The 17,760-nt window shown below is 43.4% G+C and overlaps 1 protein-coding gene across 1 annotated transcript in view; it reads right to left on the bottom strand.

Annotated features, from left to right (window-relative positions):
• Positions 1-2,229: 2,229 nt before the first annotated feature.
• Positions 2,230-17,760, bottom strand: part of PRMT3 (protein arginine methyltransferase 3) — a 111,362-nt gene continuing 95,831 nt past the window's right edge. Inside the window, exons 14-16 of the mRNA XM_077287181.1 lie at positions 13,275-13,325; positions 13,023-13,110; positions 2,230-2,407 (exon numbers count right to left, since the gene is read on the bottom strand). Of these exons, the coding sequence (XP_077143296.1) occupies positions 2,298-2,407; positions 13,023-13,110; positions 13,275-13,325 (249 nt within the window). The 3' untranslated portion in view covers positions 2,230-2,297. The remainder of the gene's footprint in view (positions 2,408-13,022; positions 13,111-13,274; positions 13,326-17,760) is intronic.

Here is a 17,760-nt window from a genome sequence, read left to right on the forward strand (position 1 = left end):
CACAATTCGCTTTACAGTCAGACGGTCTCTCTAAGTCAACTTTGACTTTCGGCCGGACCTGTGCTTTGCTGCGAACATTTTTCCTTCTCTTTCAAACGCAGCCATTACTTGGAGACAGTACCTCTTGACACGCTAAGCATTCGGGCACTTTCTGTTACACTAGCGCCTGCCATACGAGCACCAACAATTTGGCCTCTTTGAAAATCCAAGGGGTCTGCCATTGGTATCAGGTTCTCATCAATGTTCTTACAATTATGCAAAACAAACAGTTAATTTATATACACATCACATAACACAAATAATCAACTACAAAACATTACCATATGTCATGGTTTGCATGTTTATCACATGTTTGAAGATTATGATCCCAAAACGTTAGGTGTTTCCATTATTTTGTCCAACCCCTGTACATAAAGTCTAAATTTTATAAGGCCATGTTCACACGCTGCGGGTTCCTCTGCGGGTTAATCCCGCAGCGGAATTGAAAATCTGCAGGGCAAAACCGCTGTGGTTATCCCTGCAGATTTATCGCGGTTTGTTTTGCGGTTTCCGCTGCGGGATTACTCCTGTACTATTGATGCTGCATATGCAGCAATATGCAGCATCAATAGTAATGTAAAAAATAATAAAAATTGGCTATACTCACCCTCTGACGTCGCGATCTCCCCGGCGCTGCAAGCGGCTGTGCCGACAAGGACCTTCGTGACGTCACGGTCATGTGACCGCAGCGTCATCACGGTCATGTGACCGCGACGTCACCACAGGTCCTGTTCGGCACAGCAACTGAGACCGGACGGCCGCGGGCAGCGCTGAGAGGTGAGTATAGCTTCATTTTTTATTTTAATTCTTTTTTTTACACTATTTTATGGTTCCCAGGGCCTGGAGGAGAGTCTCCTCTCCTCCACCCCGGGTACCACCCGCACATTATCCGCTTACTTCCCGCAACGTGGGCACAGCCCCATGCGGGAAGTAAGCGGTTCAATGCATTCCTATGTGTGCAGAATCGCAGCGATTCTGCACAAAGAAGTGACATGCTGCGGGTTGTAAACCGCTGCGTTTCTGCGCGGTTTTTCCCGCAGCATGTGCACTGCGGTTTGCGGTTTCCATAGGGTTTACATGTTAATGTAAACGCTATGGAAACTGCTGCGGACCCGCAGCATCAAAATCGCGGCGGTTCCGCGGTAAAAACCGCAGCGTGTGAACATGGCCTTACAGTCTTCTTTTCTGATGAAGGTGTGAAAATCACCTCAGCAAAGTACATAGATTTTCTGACTGACCACTTTCTTTCATGATAATAAAAGAAGAACTGCGCCGTCCGTAGGAAAATCATCTTCATGCATGATAATGCACCTTCTCATGCTGCAAAGAATACCTCTGAGTCATTGGCTGCTATGGGCATGTAAGGAGATAAACTCATGATGCGGCCACCATCTTCCCCTGACCTCAACCCTATAGAGAACCTTTGGAGGATCATCAAGCAAAAGATCTGAGGGTGGGAGGCCGTTCACATCAGAACAGCTCTGGGAGGCGATTCCGACATCCTGCTAAGAAATTCAAGCAGAAACTCTCCAAAAACTCACAAGTTCAATGAATGCAAGAATTGAGAAGGTGATATCAAAGAAGGGTAATATATTGTAAGTAACTTGGACTGTTAAGATGTTTTAGATTGAAAATTATTTTGATTTCAGTAAATGTGATCTCTTAATCCTGCAAATTCAACAAATGACCATTTCCAGTTATTTACAGCTTTTCTTTTCTTCCCTCCCTTAGTCTACTGCTATATGGCGGCACACAGCCTCGATATACCGTAACATTTCAGAATCACAAAGATACAATCTCATGAAAAAGAAAGCTAAATATCCACTTCTCTTCCCGTCTGGGTGACCACCATTTTAGCACATTAGCTATGTAGACGAAAGTGGCCACAGAAATGTCTAAATATCTGCTATACAACATACTCCCTCTCAAAGCTGCACAGACTTGTTTCATGGCCATCAATTTGTGATCTCCATATTCAATTGAAAATAAAAAAACAACAATATTGTAAGACTTGAGATGTCAGATGAAAGTACAAACTATGAAATCAGTCAGTGATTGACCATCAGTACTATTAGTCCCAGTTACGACATGTCTGTCTGCACAATGGATCAGTCAGACACTGAATGCCCGTCCGTCCATCCATCCATCCATCCATCCATGGTGCCCAGACCATACCCAACAACCACAGAAGACTTTTTTAATGACTTTATTCAAATAGATAGAAAAATAAGTGCTGTACATCACAGTGACTTCTGCCATTATTGCAGCATGTAGGTCTGGGTGACTCCATTTACAGACAGTGTTATAATAAGGGAACGGGGGTCCTTCCTGTTCTTACGCACCGTTATCTTGCCATCCAGAGTTTTACCTGCAAAGAGAAGGAGGGACCTTTAAATCCATGCATGTAACTTAATGCCATGATAGATTATCACTAGTGATGAGAGAATGTGCTGGGATAAGGTGTTATCTGAGCATGCTCCGATGCTAACCGAGTGTCTTTGGAGTGCTCAAATAGCATGATCGAGTCCCTGCAGCTGCAAGTCTCGCAGCTGTTCAACAGCAGCAACATATGCACAGATTTCTTGTTTGTTAGGCAATCCCTGCATGTGTTGTGGCTGTCAAACAGCCGGTAGATGTGCAGCCGTGGGGACTCAAACATATTATTCGAGCACGCCGAAGACACTCGGTTAGCACCCGAGCATGCTCAGATAACACCTTATCCAAGCACACTCCCTCAGCACTAATTTTAAGTCAAATTTACCAAGCCATGTGTGACATTTGCATATATTTATATCAAAGACTGACTGTCACTTCCATAGAGAAATACAGGTGAACAGGTGCAAGCTTAGAGAGCCACTTCTCAATGTAACTAACAAACTAAAGCTCACTCTGTAACACCATAGTATGAAAGCATGGAATATATGAAATTGAAATTGCATTGCTTCTCTAGAAAAAAAGAAGTTAAAATGAAGATACTTAGCGCATAAATTGGCCAATTCATGTTTGCCCAACAGCCACGACAAGGTGACCTTCTTTGCTGGGATCCCCAGGAGCGGTATCATATCAGGTAACATTCCCAGCAAATAAGGTCGCCTTGTCATAGCTGTTGGGCACACTTGAATTGGCCAATTTATGTGCCAAGTATATTCATTTTAACTTCTGTTTTTTTCTAAAGCAGCAATGCAATTTCAATTATTCCATCTTTGGATACTATAGCATTACAGAGTGCAGCATTAATTTGTTGGTTTTTTCTTCTTCAAATATTTGGCACAATTTTCTCTATCAGGTATCAAATATCACTTTTGATAACTTTCCAGCAGCCATAAAGTTGTAGGCTCTCCATTTATAGATCCTCTTATCCCAGTTTAAAACTGGAAATTTTACAAGAAATTCCAGAACATCCATTATAAATTCCCTGCGTTCCTTGTCCCTTTAAATCTCCGTCGTCAAGTAGCAGCGCTTTACCGGAGAGAGGTAATCAATGTATAATTTGCTGGCTGGAAGCAGCAGCTAAACCCTCAATCTGCTTTGTGGAGTATTCTCCTCGCTGCTGAGCTGAGCCGGGTGCTTCGTAACACGCAGGCTGATCGCCACAATTAATCAGTGTCGTGCAGATATCAAATGACTGATGTATTCAGCGGCTGGACGGCCCCGGAGCTGGAGAGAACGTCTCCGAGGAACAGATCCACTACACCCCGTCCTTATCAACCCCCTCCGGACTCCCAGGACACAGCTCAGGGGCACTGTGTGCAGATTAGGAGGGAATTCATCCCTTTATTACCCCACACTGCCCCTTTATTTATCCAAAGTCGTACCCCACATGTATCTAAAGGGTGATACTACCGGGCAGTGGGAGGAAAACTTACCACTGAGGGCATGGAAAGGCAAAGTTACCATTGAGGAGTAATTGTTTTATCAATGAGGGGGGTTAGAGGGAAAGTTTTACTTCTATCTAAAAAGTTGGCATACTTGGGATTTTACTCTTTAGCAGAGATTGAAAGAGACTCAGGATAGAGCGGCCATGTATCCTATCACATGCGGACCACTGAAGGTCGCTAACTGTAATTTATAGCTCCCTGCGGAACTCCCTCTCTTCCCCCCCCCCCGTACAATCATCTAGTCTATATTTCTGATCAACTTGTTCTCTAGGCCATTAAAGTTTAATGAGTGGTCATTTTAGGGACTGACAGATTCATCAGCGATCTCTAATGCTCCTTCCTCGCCATCTTATGCATTTCAGGATTAATCCACAGATAACAGCTAACTGCTTGTGGTTGGCATTAAGTAGCGACGGTCATTTTCTAAATACGCCCCTCGCCCCCCAAGTCAAATTGGAAACTGCAAAAATGGTAAAGGGGCAAGAAAAACAGGTTTTATAAACTAGAAGCATACTATAGGCAGCTACAGTATATAACATGCAGGAAACACAAGGACAGATATCACTAGAAGGTCATCTTCTACGCTCAGAACAAGGAGACGAGACGCCCTCTGCTGCTTGAGTGTGTGGGGTGAAAGGAACTCCTAACGACAGGAAAACAGTAGGGAAAGAGTACTGTAAGATGTCCAATATGGGTGGGTGAAAGCCTCCATAGGGTTAACTCCAATGTCCAGAATATCGAAAAAGAAGAAAATATAATGAAAGCTGCACTGCAAATATAATAAAACCACCTTGACACAGGATTGTTTTGAAGTGCTGCTTTCATCATTTTTACTATTTCTCCCGGCAGTACAAGCACTGAGCGTAAAACACCCACCCCCCGGCGGTAGTCAAAGTGCTGGGAGTCAGAACAACCTCTGCAATCGGAGTATATGGAGTGAGAACAACTTCTGCAGTGGGGAGTATAGACAGTGAGAACAACCTCTGCAGTGGGGAGTATAGGCAGTGAGAAAAACCTCTGCAGTAGGGAATATACGGAGTGAGAACAACCTCTGCAGTGGGGAGTATACAGAGTGAGCACAACTTCTGCAGTCGGGAGTATAAGGAGTGAGAAAAACCTTTGCAGTCGGAGTATACGGAGTGAGAACAACCTCTGCAGTTGGGAGTATAGGCAGTGAGAAAAACCTCTGCAGTAGGGAATATACGGAGTGAGAACAACCTCTGCAGTGGGGAGTATACAGAGTGAGCACAACCTCTGCAGTCGGGAGTATAAGGAGTGAGAAAAACCTTTGCAGTCGGAGTATACGGAGTGAGAACAACCTCTGCAGTGGGGAGTATAGGCAGTGAGAAAAACCTCTGCAGTGGAAGAATATGGAGTGAGAACAACTTCTTCAGTGGGGAGTATACTGTTAAATATTAATTATTAATTGAATTATTCTTATTCTCAATTCTGTACTGAGCACATTGCTTCTTGCTGACATTACAAAAAGCTATTTCTGTATATGTAGCTCAGAGTATAAGTTAACACCATATAGAGAGGACAAGTGATCTGTGGGACACATTTATAAACACAGCTCTTAGGAGGAGGGGGGCTGTCACGTGAGGGCTGTCACCTCCTGCCTTCACCATCATTCTCCATGGATGTCGGACAAGACACAGAAGAAAGGAACAGCTGATAGCCATGATTCTACTCCATGAAATAAATATGACTTCTATTCCATCTCAGAAACGATGAGTAACAAGCGCTGATATTTACAAATGGACAATCTGTTCGTAACTATTTCATCTATTTTTATCTTTTGCTGCAATGTGGTTTTTCTGTGGACAATTCAATAAACCACTACATTTTTTATGAAAATATCATGACATTTTTTTCTTTAAGAGTAACGCACCTGGTGAATAGTCTTGATTGATTGATGAATGTGCAAAATAAGCATATTTAACATATACGGAGTGAGAAAAACCTCTGCAGTGGGGAGTATAGGCAGTGAGAAAAACCTCTGCAGTAGGGATTATATTATACGGAGTGAGAACCTCTGCAGTGGGGAATATACGGAGTGAGAACAACCTCTGCAGTGGGGAGTATACAGAGTGAGAACAACTTCTGCAGTCGGGAGTATACGGAGTGAGACTAACCGCTGCAGTGGGGAGTATAAGCAATGAGAACAACCTCTGCAGTGGGGAGTATAAGGAGTGAGAACAACCTCTGCAGTGGTGAGTATAGTCAGTGAGAACAACCTCTGGAGTGGCGAGTATACGGAGTGAGAACAACCTCAGCAGTAAGGAGCATAGGCAGTGAGAACAACCTCTGCAGTGGGGAGTATAGGCAGTGAGAACAACCTCTGCAGTGGGGAGTATAGGCAGTGAGAACAACCTCTGCAGTAGGGAATATACAGAATGAGAACAACCTCTGCAGTGGTGAGCATATAGAGTGAGAACAACTTCTGCAGTGGGGAGTAAAAGGAGTGAGAACAACCTTTGCAGTCTGAGTATACGGAGTGAGAACAACCTCTGCAGTGGGGAATATACGGAGTGAGAACAACCTCTGGAGTGGGGAGTATACGGAGTGAGAAAAACCTCTACAGTGGGGAGTATAGGCAGGGAAAACAACCTCAGCAGTCGTGATTATATTGAGTGAAAAAAACCTCTGCAGTCAGGAATATACAGAAAGAGAAAAACCTTTGCAGTAGGGAATATATGGATTGAGAACAATCTCTGCAGTCGGGAGTATACAGAGTGAGAACAACCTCTGTCATGGGGAGTATAGGCAGTGAGAACAACCTCTGCAGTGGGGAGTACAGTCATGGACAAAAATTTTGAGAATGAGTCAAATATTAATTTTTCCAAAGTCTACTGCTTCATTTTTTCTAATGGCAATTTGCATATACTCCTGAATGTCAGAGTGATCAGCTTAACAGCAATTACTGTACTTGCAAAGTCAATATTTGCCCAGAAAATGAACTTTAACCCCCAAAACACATTTCAACATCATTGCAGTCCAGCCTTAAAAGGAGCAGCTAACATCGTTTTAGTGATTGATCCATTAACACAGGTGTGGGTGTTGATGAGGACGGGGCTGGCGATCAATCAGTCATGATTAAGTAACAATGACATCACTGGACCCTTTAAAAGGAGGCTGGTGCTTGGTATCATTGTTTCTCTTCAGTTAACCATGGTTATCTCTAAAGAAACACGTGCAGCCATCATTGCACTGCACAAAAATGGCCTAACAGGGAAGAGTATCGCAGCTACAAAGATTGCACCTCAGTCAACAATCTATCGCATCATCAAGAACTTCAAGGAGAGAGCTTCCATTGTTGTCAAAAAGGCTCCAGGGCACCCAAGAAAGACCAGCAAGCGCCAGGACCGTATCTTAAAACTGTTTCAGCTGCGGGATCGGACTACCAGCAGTGCCGAGCTTGCTCAGGAATGGCAGCAGGCTGGTGTGAGTGCTTCTGCACGCACTGTGAGGCGGAGACACTTTGAGCAAGGCCTGGTTTCAAGGAGGGCAGCAAAGAAGCCACTTCTCCAGAAAAAACATCAGGGACCGACTGATATTCTGCAAAACGTACAGGGAGTGGACTGCTGAGGACTGGGGCAAAGTCATTTTCTCTGATGAATCCCCTTTTCGATTGTTTGGGACATCTGGAAAACAGCTTATTCGGAGAAGAAGAGGTGAGCGCTACCACCAGTCTTGTCTCATGCCAACTGTAAAGCATCCTGAAACCATTCATGTGTGGGGTTGCTTCTCAGCTAAGGGAATCGGCTCACTCGCAGTCTTGCCTAAAAACACAGCCATGAATAAAGAATGGTACCAGAATGTCCTTTAAGAGCAACTTCTCCCAACCGTCCAAGAGCAGTTTGGCGCCCAACAATGCCTTTTCCAGCATGATGGAGCACCTTGCCATAAAGCAAAGGTGATAACTAAATGGCTCATGGAACAAAACAGAGATTTTGGGTCCATGGCCTGGAAACTCCCCAGATCTTAATCCCATTGAGAACTTGTGGTCAATCATCAAGAGACGGGTGGACAAACAAAAACCAACAAATTCTGGCAAAATGCAAGCATTGATTATGCAAGAATGGACTGCTATCAGTCAGGATTTGGTCCAGAAGTTGATTGAGAGAATGCCAGGGAGAATTGCAGAGGTCTTGAAGAAGAAGGGTCAACACTGCAAATATTGACTTGCTGCATTAACTCATTCTAACTGTCAATATAACCTATTAATACTCATAATATGATTGCAATTATATTTCTGTATGTGACATAAACATCAGACAAACACTAATAAAAACCAGAGGGCAGCAGATCATGTGAAAATATAATTTTGGTGTCATTCTCAAAACTTTTGGCCATGACTGTATACAGAGTAAAGACAACCTCTGCAGTGGGAGTATAGACAGCGAGAACAACATCTGCAGTGGGGAGTATAGGCAGTGAGAACAACCTCTGGAGTGGGAAGTATACGGAGTGAGAACAACCTCTGCAGTGGGAGTATACACCGTGAGAACAACTTCTGCAGTGAGGAGTATATGGCGCAAGAACTTCTGCAGTTGGAAGTATATGGAGTGATAATAACCTCTGCAGTCGGAGTATATGGAGTGAGAATAACCTCTGCAGTCGGAGTATATGGAGTGAGAACAACCTTTACAGTGGGGAGTACAGGCAGTGAGAACAACCTATGCAGTGTTGAGTATAGGCAGCGAGAACAACCTCAACAGTAGGGCGTATATGGAGTGAACTCAACCTCTGCAGTGGGAGTATAGGCAGTGAAAACAACCTCTGCAGCAGGGAGCATAGGCAGTGAGAACAACCTCTGCAGTGGGGAGTATAGGCAGTGAGAACAACCTCTGCAGTGGGGAGTATAGGCAGTGAGAACAACCTCTACAGTAGGGCGTATATGAAGTGAACCCAACCTCTGCAGTCATGAGTATACGGAGTGAAAAAAACCTCTTCAGTCAGGAATATACGGATTGAGAACAACCTCTGCAGTCGGGAGTATACGGAGTGAGACCAACCGCTGCAGTGGGGAGTATAAGCAATGAGAACAACCTCTGCAGTGGGGAGTATAAGGAGTGAAAACAACCTCTGCAGTGGGAGTATAGGCAGTGAGAACAACCTCTGCAGTAGGGAGCATAGGCAGTGAGAACAACCTCTGCAGTGGGGAGTATAGTCAGTGAGAAAAACCTCTGTAGTGGGGAGTATAGGCAGTGAGAACAACCTCTGCAGTGGATAGTATAGGCAGTGAGAACAACCTCTGCAGTCGGGAGTATACGGAGTGAGAACAACCTCTGCAGTCGGGAGTATACGGAGTGAGAACAACCTCTGCAGTGGGGAGTATAAGGAGTGAAAACAACCTCTGCAGTGGGAGTATAGGCAGGGAGAACAACCTCTGCAGTGGGGAGTATAGGCAGTGAGAAAAACCTCTGTAGTGGGGAGTATAGGCAGTGAGAACAACCTCTGCAGTGGATAGTATAGGCAGTGAGAACAACCTCTGCAGTGAGGAGTATAGGCAGTGAGAAAAACCTCTGTAGTGGGGAGTATAGGCAGTGAGAACAACCTCTGCAGTGGATAGTATAGGCAGTGAGAACAACCTCTGCAGTCGGGAGTATACGGAGTGAGAACAACCTCTGCAGTCGGGAGTATACGGAGTGAGAACAACCTCTGCAGTGGGGAGTATAAGGAGTGAAAACAACCTCTGCAGTGGGAGTATAGGCAGTGAGAACAACCTCTGCAGTAGGGAGCATAGGCAGTGAGAACAACCTCTGCAGTGGGGAGTATAGGCAGTGAGAAAAACCTCTGTAGTGGGGAGTATAGGCAGTGAGAACAACCTCTGCAGTGAGGAGTATAGGCAGTGAGAAAAACCTCTGCAGTGAGGAGTATAGGCAGTGAGAACAACCTCTGCAGTGGATAGTATAGGCAGTGAGAACAAGCTCTGCAGTGGGGAGTATAGGCAGTGAGAAAAACCTCTGCAGTGAGGAGTATAGGCAGTGAGAACAACCTATGCAGTGGGGAGCATAGGCAGTGAGAAAAACTTCTGCAGTGGGGAGTATACGGAGTGAAAACAACCTCTGCAGTCGTGAGTATACGGAGTGAGAACAACCTCTGCAGTCGGAAGAATACGGAGTGAGAATAGCCTCTGCATTCGGGAGTATATGGAGTGAGAATAGCCTCTGCATTCAGGAGTATACAGAGTGAGAACATCCCCTGCAGTCTGAGTAATAAGAGTGAGAACACCTCCCTGCAGTTTGTGTACTGGGAGTGCAACCACTCTCTGCAGATTGAGCAATGGTGTTGAGAACGGCACCTTGTAGGCAGAGCACTGGCAGTAAAAACAGCTCCTTCCGGTCAGAGAATTGACCCCATGCAATAAAACCACCTCAACAATGGATTGATTTTGGAGTGCAGCTTTGATCATTTTTTCCGTTTCTCCTGTAGTCAAAATATTGGGAGTGAAAGAACACCCCCTGCAATCAGAGCACAGGGAGTGAGAACACCTTCTGGTAAAGTAAAAAAATGAGAACACCCGGAGTCCAGGCAGTGTATGGGGGGGGGAGTGCTGAGATCAGTTCCCTGACATCAGAGTATTAAGGGGTAGTCTGGGTGATGCTCAGTTATGTCAGACTATTGCGAATAAGAACAGTACCCTGCAGTCAAAACACTGGGGGTGAGAAAAGCACCCCTGCACTTAAAACGTCAGGGGTGGGGGGGTGACAGGAGCCCCCTGCAAAGCGTCAGGGATGGGCCAGAAGAGCCCCCTGCAGTCAGAGTGTCGGGGTGGGTGATGGTGAGAATAGTCCCCTGCAGTTGAAGCATTGGGGGGGTTGAGAATAGCCCCTTATGTTGAAGCGTCTAGACGAGCCCCCTGCAGTCAGAGCATTGGGGGGGAACCCCTGCAGTCAAGGAGTCGGGGGGGTGAGAAAAGCCCCCTGCAAATCAGAGCGTCGGGAGGGTGAGAAGAGCCCCCGCCAGTAGGGCATAGCTGCATTGTTGTCCATCCTAAAGGATAGATGGAATAATTAATAAAAACGTTTTCTACCAGAGAAACCAGATCTGTAATACATGATTAATCGTCTTTGGTTCTGATGTGTTTGGACTGAGTATGCAAATATTTTTCTCTCCAATGGAACATTTCTGCAATCTTGTCTATTTTCTTGTAGAGTGAGTGCGTTCTCCGACAGCTGCGTCCATCGTTACAACAAATAAGTGCGAGCATTGATCAGAGGTTAATTCCCTCATATTTCCTCCTGGTCAGCGCGGGGTCATTATTGCATACTGATTTTGTCTGGGCTCATTTTAAGTAAACAAATTACACAAGCCCCAGAAATATTATCAGTGGGGTCACACCATAATACTGCATTATTTCTGAATCTTGTTGGTACCACCTTGTGCTAAGGTCACTAGCGTCAATAAGTAGAGTCTGACTGGGGCAGATTGGGCTATACGGCCGCTGAAAAGATGGGACAGAGCAGGGCAAAATCAGCCAAGCTTGTAATGATTGCAGGTTGGTTACATGGTAAAGAGTAAGATGGAAGTCTTTAATGGACAGTGAAAGTCAAAGTCTAAGGTTCTGCTTCAGGCCTTTCAGTCTAATACTGCAAATGAAAAAAAATTAATAAGGTTGGGGGAACCTCAAGGCGCGGCGCCGGGGAACCTCAAGGCTTGGCGCCGGGGAACCTCAAGGCGCGGCGCCGGGGAACCTCAGGTTGTATGGCCTTTAATTAACCATGTCCTATTTTTTCAAGATTAATTTACATAGCTATATAGAAGAGGATGGTCATATTACTACCTAGATGTACCACCAAAGTCCCTTAACGTTTCTATCGGCATCTAGGAATGAAGTATCAGACAGAGCGTACTGTAGGATTACAAGTCTTGTAAGGCTAAGATGTTGTGGGTGAATGAGTGACACATTGCAATGAGAAGATATGAGCTGGCAGGAGGTTCATGTATTGATGAGGAGCGTGTATTCAAGGCAGGTTTTCTCTAACCAGATACCATCTAAAGAATGTAAAATCAGGGATAGAGCAGGGACAGTCTGTGCCGAGCATCGCTAGGACTGCAATGCGGAGACGGCATGTGAAATGAACACATTATGTTTCCCCCGGCATAGTCTATAAAGTTCCAGAACATATCACTCTCCTTGCTCACGGTGACAGGCAGACATGACACCAGTGCTTTATCTAATGCTGAGCCCACTCCGTGGCGCTTAATATATTGTGAGAGTATTTCAGGCTTCTTGGAGAGGGACGGCCCAATTAATGAAAAGAGACAAACTTGGCTTATGTTCCTGACAGCAGCATTGATGACAGGTAGTAAAGAGAAGGACGCAGGAGGAGGAGGAGGAGGAGAAGAGAATGAGGGAGTAAAAGAGGCAGCCAAAAAATGGAAATGTGCGTCAAAGACCAGAAGAGTGAAACAGAGATGGTACAGGAAGGACTGTCAAAATGTACAACGACCAAAGGGATGAATTGAGGAGGAGAGGGGCACAATGTATAAGGGTATGAGGTAAGAGGGCACAATGTATAAGGGTATGAGATAAGAGGGCACTGTGTATAAGGGTATGAGGTAAGAGGGCACAATGTATAAGGGTGTGAGGTAAGAGGGCACAATGTATAAGAGTGTGAGGTAAGAGGGCACAATGTATAAGGGTGTGAGGTAAGAGGGCACAATGTATAAGGGTGTGAGGTAAGAGGGCACAATGTATAAGAGTGTGAGGTAAGAGGGCACAATGTATAAGGGTGTGAGGTAAGAGGGCACAATGTATAAGGGTGTGAGGTAAGAGGGCACAATGTATAAGGGCATGAGGTAAGAGGGCACAATGTATAAGGGCATGAGGTAAGAGGGCACAATGTATAAGGGCATGAGGTAAGAGGGCACAATGTATACAATGTATAAGGGCATGTGGTAAGAGGGCACTGTGTATAAGGGTATGCGGTAAGAGGGACCAGGATAAAATTTAGATGTGATATTAGCAAAAGATAAAATTTCCACCAAGTTATTTTAGTTTAGAAATTCAGAGTGCTAATTGGTTATAATGTAATTGTGGATATGAGGAGCAGGTTTTGATAGAACGGGATAACACATTACCCATGGCTGCTTTACCTGCACTGACCGCCACCGGCTTCTCCAGGAGGAACACCGTCTGCTTCCAGTGGGTCCTGGCACATGTGGGGCCGGTGGAAAATGACACCTAATGACGCAGATTGGGAGCAGTAGTTGTAATATCATGCTACATTACTTTATTACATGAAATGCTTACAACAACAAAATGCACCTCATCCGCACACAGCCCGGGGCGGGCGGCACAGCACAACCACGCTATAATTAATTTACACTGGTGTCTGATGTACTTACTGGTGTATGACAATCCTTCTCAAAGAACATGTCAAAATATCCTGCGAAGGCCTGGAAGAGGGAAACAGGAGATAATCAGTCGCTGATGGTAACTGGACCCCATCTAATAATACAAGCGCCTATTCTTCATCAGGACACCCCCCTCACACACATCCTAGTACATGGATCCTTTCACCAGTCTGACCAGTACAGTTCAGGATATTGGTGCCAAATTGACTAATAAAGAATATGTAAGACTAAAATGTTATAAATGAAACAAGATAGATGAGTGCCCTCTAGTGAAGAGCGAGCGTGCTTGAAAAAGGTGTTATCTGAGCATGCTCGAGTGCTAATAGAGTATCTTCAAACAGAAAAACTAGATAATTTACAAAAAATCATATTTAAAAAAATGCATTAATTATAAAAATCAGATTTAAGAGGTAGGTAATTTTCTGAAAACACATACCCTCCACTATGTTGCACCTCTGCTGCTGGGCCCCATATTTACTAGTTGGTCATATGCTTATATAGCACCAACATATTCTGCTGTGCGGATATTAAGGTGGGCTAGATGGGACTTATCAGCCGCACTATGTTCATTTATTGTATGCAGACCATAGTCACCCCCGTCATTGGTGTCTCCAGGAGCTCACAATCTACGCACCCCATCACTTATTTAGGTCACATTGGTCACAACTGAAAAGTAACGTATATACACCGCAGTAACAATGCATATTTGTCTCTGGTAGATGACTGTATAGTAAAACACAGAAGCTCTTACTGGACCCCAAAAGGGTCTATGGGGGCGTTCATCTACATGGAAATTATTCTGTTGCATTCAAATGAAATGTGAATGGACCTCAGCCTCTTGCTTATTACTATGGATTCTATTAATGAACCAGGAGGCCCAGTATGAGCAAGGGAAAGGCTGCAAAGCAAGACCCCCTATATAAAAATTCTAGTGCTATTTGTACACGTGGCGCGAGCTCTTTGTTCGCCAGCACGTACACCGCGATCAGTGCTGTGCAGGTGAAACGAGAACCTGCTAGAGAGCAAAAAAAAAGAAAAAAAGAAACTGACTCTGCAAATCCCAAAAGCGTCGCTCCCTCTGCCAAGTAATTACTGCGGTTTGTAAAGGCTTCTGTGTTCTGGGCGGACGCAGGGAATTTAATGGCGCTACAGTCGGAGCGCATTGTCTCAGAGTATTGCATCAAAAAGGCTATTTAAAACCAAAATGACAGAGAGGACGTGATCCAAGGCGGTGCGGGGAAGAAACAGCGCGACTCATCCCTTGGCGTATTACTTCCTAACCTGCTTCTCCATTACCAGCGTCCTGCCAGTTGTAAAATCATTGACTCGTTAAAGCCGCTCGGCTGGAACTAATTACTTTTACTCCACAAAATCCTACGTATCCACAAAAAAAAAAGATCCAGATGAGTCAAAAAAAAAAATAAAAAATCTGCAATCTGCAGCAAGGACCGGATTTATGGGGGTACTTACAGCGCTCGCTTTTTGTCGATTTTATTTATTTTTTTGGGCTGCAACTCTCATGCGTACACCCCATTCATAACGTTCCCGGCAATTGTAACATTTTTGTTGCTCTTATTTTCCAGAATTGCAAAATTGCTACAATTTTTCCAATGGATAGAAAAATATTTAGAATTGAGAGTCCTCAGTGGTTGATACCTTTTAATGGCTAACTGAAAAGATGGTAACAAATTGCAAGCTTTCAAGACTACACAGGTCTCTTCATCAGGAATAGACTAATAGAAATTCCTTCCATAAAGATGCGGTACATTCTGGTATCCTCCATTTTGATACAGGAAAGATATATATCTTGGTACCGTGTTAGCCAGTGGATAATTTCTATTAGTCTTTGCCTGATGAAGAGACCTGTGTAGTCTCGAAAGCTTGCAATTTGTTACCATCTTTTCAGTTAGCCATTAAAAGGTATCAGCCACTGATGACTCTCAATTCTAAATACAATTTTACTGTAATTTTGGGTAAATCACTAGAAAATATTGAGAGCAAAGAGTCGTCCTTTTCTTGTGGTTGTTCCAAATTCTATGTAAATGACTTATATTCCCTTTTTTTGGAAAAGTTGATCAACTTCTGGAAGATTACTAACTCAGTAATGGAGGGTACTAAAGGCTTTCGAAGACACAAGTGTATTTATGATATATTCCCTAAAGTATGTTTTCACACATTAGTTTTTCTTTGGTAAATACGCTATCCGGTATTTTACGGATACATCACAGATCCATTGCCAAAAATGTGGCTTTTTTTCATTTGTTTTTTTTATTTGCAGATTGTTAAAAAAAAAAAAAAGTTGACATGACTATTTGTTCTGTGTTCCAGATCAATTTCAAAAATGCAAGTAATTAACTTGTGAAAAAATAAAAAATATGAAAAAAATAAAATAAACAGCACATCAACGTTTGCATTTTACTCTCTAAGGCCGACGTCACACTAGAGAGTTTTATGGACATATGAGAGGCGCAAAAACTACGCATTGCACACGGACCAATGATTCTCTATGGGGCAGCTCCTATCTGCCGTATATTTTTTCAGCTGTATTTTACGTGCGTAGAGAATCACAGCATGCTGCGTTTGTCAGCGTATTGCGCAAAAAATCTGCCAATGAAAGTCAATGGGGGCGAGAAAAATATGGATTACACACGGACCATCAGTGTGACTTGCGAGAAATACGCAGCGGTATTCTAGAGAAAAGCCAGTAATTCAGTGCGGTGTACAGTAAAATCACACTGACAGGTTTTATTAGAATAGGTAAAATATATATATATATATATATATATATATATATATATATATATATATATATATATATATATACATACACACACACACACATACACACACCTATTCTATTTATATTTCATACAGCGCTAGATAGCAGAGAAGCTGGTAATTCAATTGCCGGCTTTTGCTATCTCCTTCCCAAACCCGACAGGATATGAGACATGGTTACATACAGTAAACCATTTCATATCCCTTATTTTTTTTTACATATTCCTCACTAATAATGTTCCAAGTGTCTTTGTGCAAAATTTGGGGGCTCTAACTGTTAAAGTAAAGGGTTAAATCACGGAAAAAACTGGCGTGGGCTCCCGCGCAATTTTCTCCGCCAGAGTGGGATAGCCAGTGACTGAGGGCAGATATTAATAGCCTAGAGGGACCATGGTTATAGGACCCCCCTGGCTAGAAACATCTGCCCCCAGCCACCCCAGAAAAGGCACATCTGGAAGATGCGCCTATTCTGGCACTTAGCCTCTCTCTTTCTCTTCCCACTCCCGTGTAGCGGTGGGATATGGGGTAATAAAGGGTTAATGTCACCTTGCTATTGTAAGGTGACATTAAGCCAGGTTAATAATGGAGAGGCGTCAATAAGACACCTATCCATTATTAATCCAATAGTAGTAATTGGTTAATAATACACACGCACATTAGGAAAAAAGTATTTTATTGAAATAAAGACACAGGATGTTGTAATAGTTTATTTAACGCTCAATGCAAATGATGACCCTTGTTCTGTAAAAAAGGAAAAATAAAAAAACAACAATATCTCATACCTTTCCGCTGTTACAGTCATGCCCCACGCTGTAAATCCATCTGAAGGGGTTAAATAATTTTACAAGCAGGAACCTGTTAATGCAGCCGCCCCTGCCTGTAAAAACTAGGGAATTAATGGAAAGCAGGGGAACGTAGCTACCTAGACTTGCGGTGCTGCGCCTGCGCGTGAGAAAATATTCAGAAAAATTCCCACGCTTGAGTTCATATGAGTCAATAGACTAATCCGAGAACTCTTTTCAGTAGAATCAAAGTATAATTTATTAAGTCACAACCAGTCATACAGAATGCCAACGTTTCGGCAAAATGCCCTTATCAAGGCATTTATCTATAAAAAATAATAATAAATGAAAATCAGTACAAATCATTGCAGAAAACAACAATAATAAAGACAGGTTGTGTACATAAAACAGAAAAGAAATCTATAACCAAATGGATATATTAGATGACATATATCATAAACCATACACAAAAGTGGAATAAGGACATGTCCTAAATACAGAAAAAAAGAAGAGAATGAGATATACATATCGCAAGGAACATCATCTGTGAATATGTCAAAAGAAAGGGGAAAAGAAGGGGGAAAAAGGGCCATCCAACTTGGATGAAATGCCCTAGATATGGCTCAGAGTATATTTAAATATATTGGTCCAGAAGACAAAGGAAAAAAAACAAAATAGGGTCCAGCACCAATAGACAACATGATAAAGTCCTATATATGGCAGCACATCCATCTGTGAAAAGTGATAAAAAGAGAGAGAATGTTACCTGTATGGTGGTAAAGGATAAGGCTAAAGGGATGCAATAAATAAAATAAGAACCACATTAGAATAGAGGATGAAACCAGAAAGATAGAGAAACCTAGATCGCGTATACATACCTGCTGCGTAGAGGAAAAAGAGACGAGGGCACTGCCGCT

Source organism: Ranitomeya variabilis, chromosome 2 (genome assembly GCF_051348905.1).
Source record: "Ranitomeya variabilis isolate aRanVar5 chromosome 2, aRanVar5.hap1, whole genome shotgun sequence".
NCBI lineage: Eukaryota > Metazoa > Chordata > Amphibia > Anura > Dendrobatidae > Ranitomeya > Ranitomeya variabilis.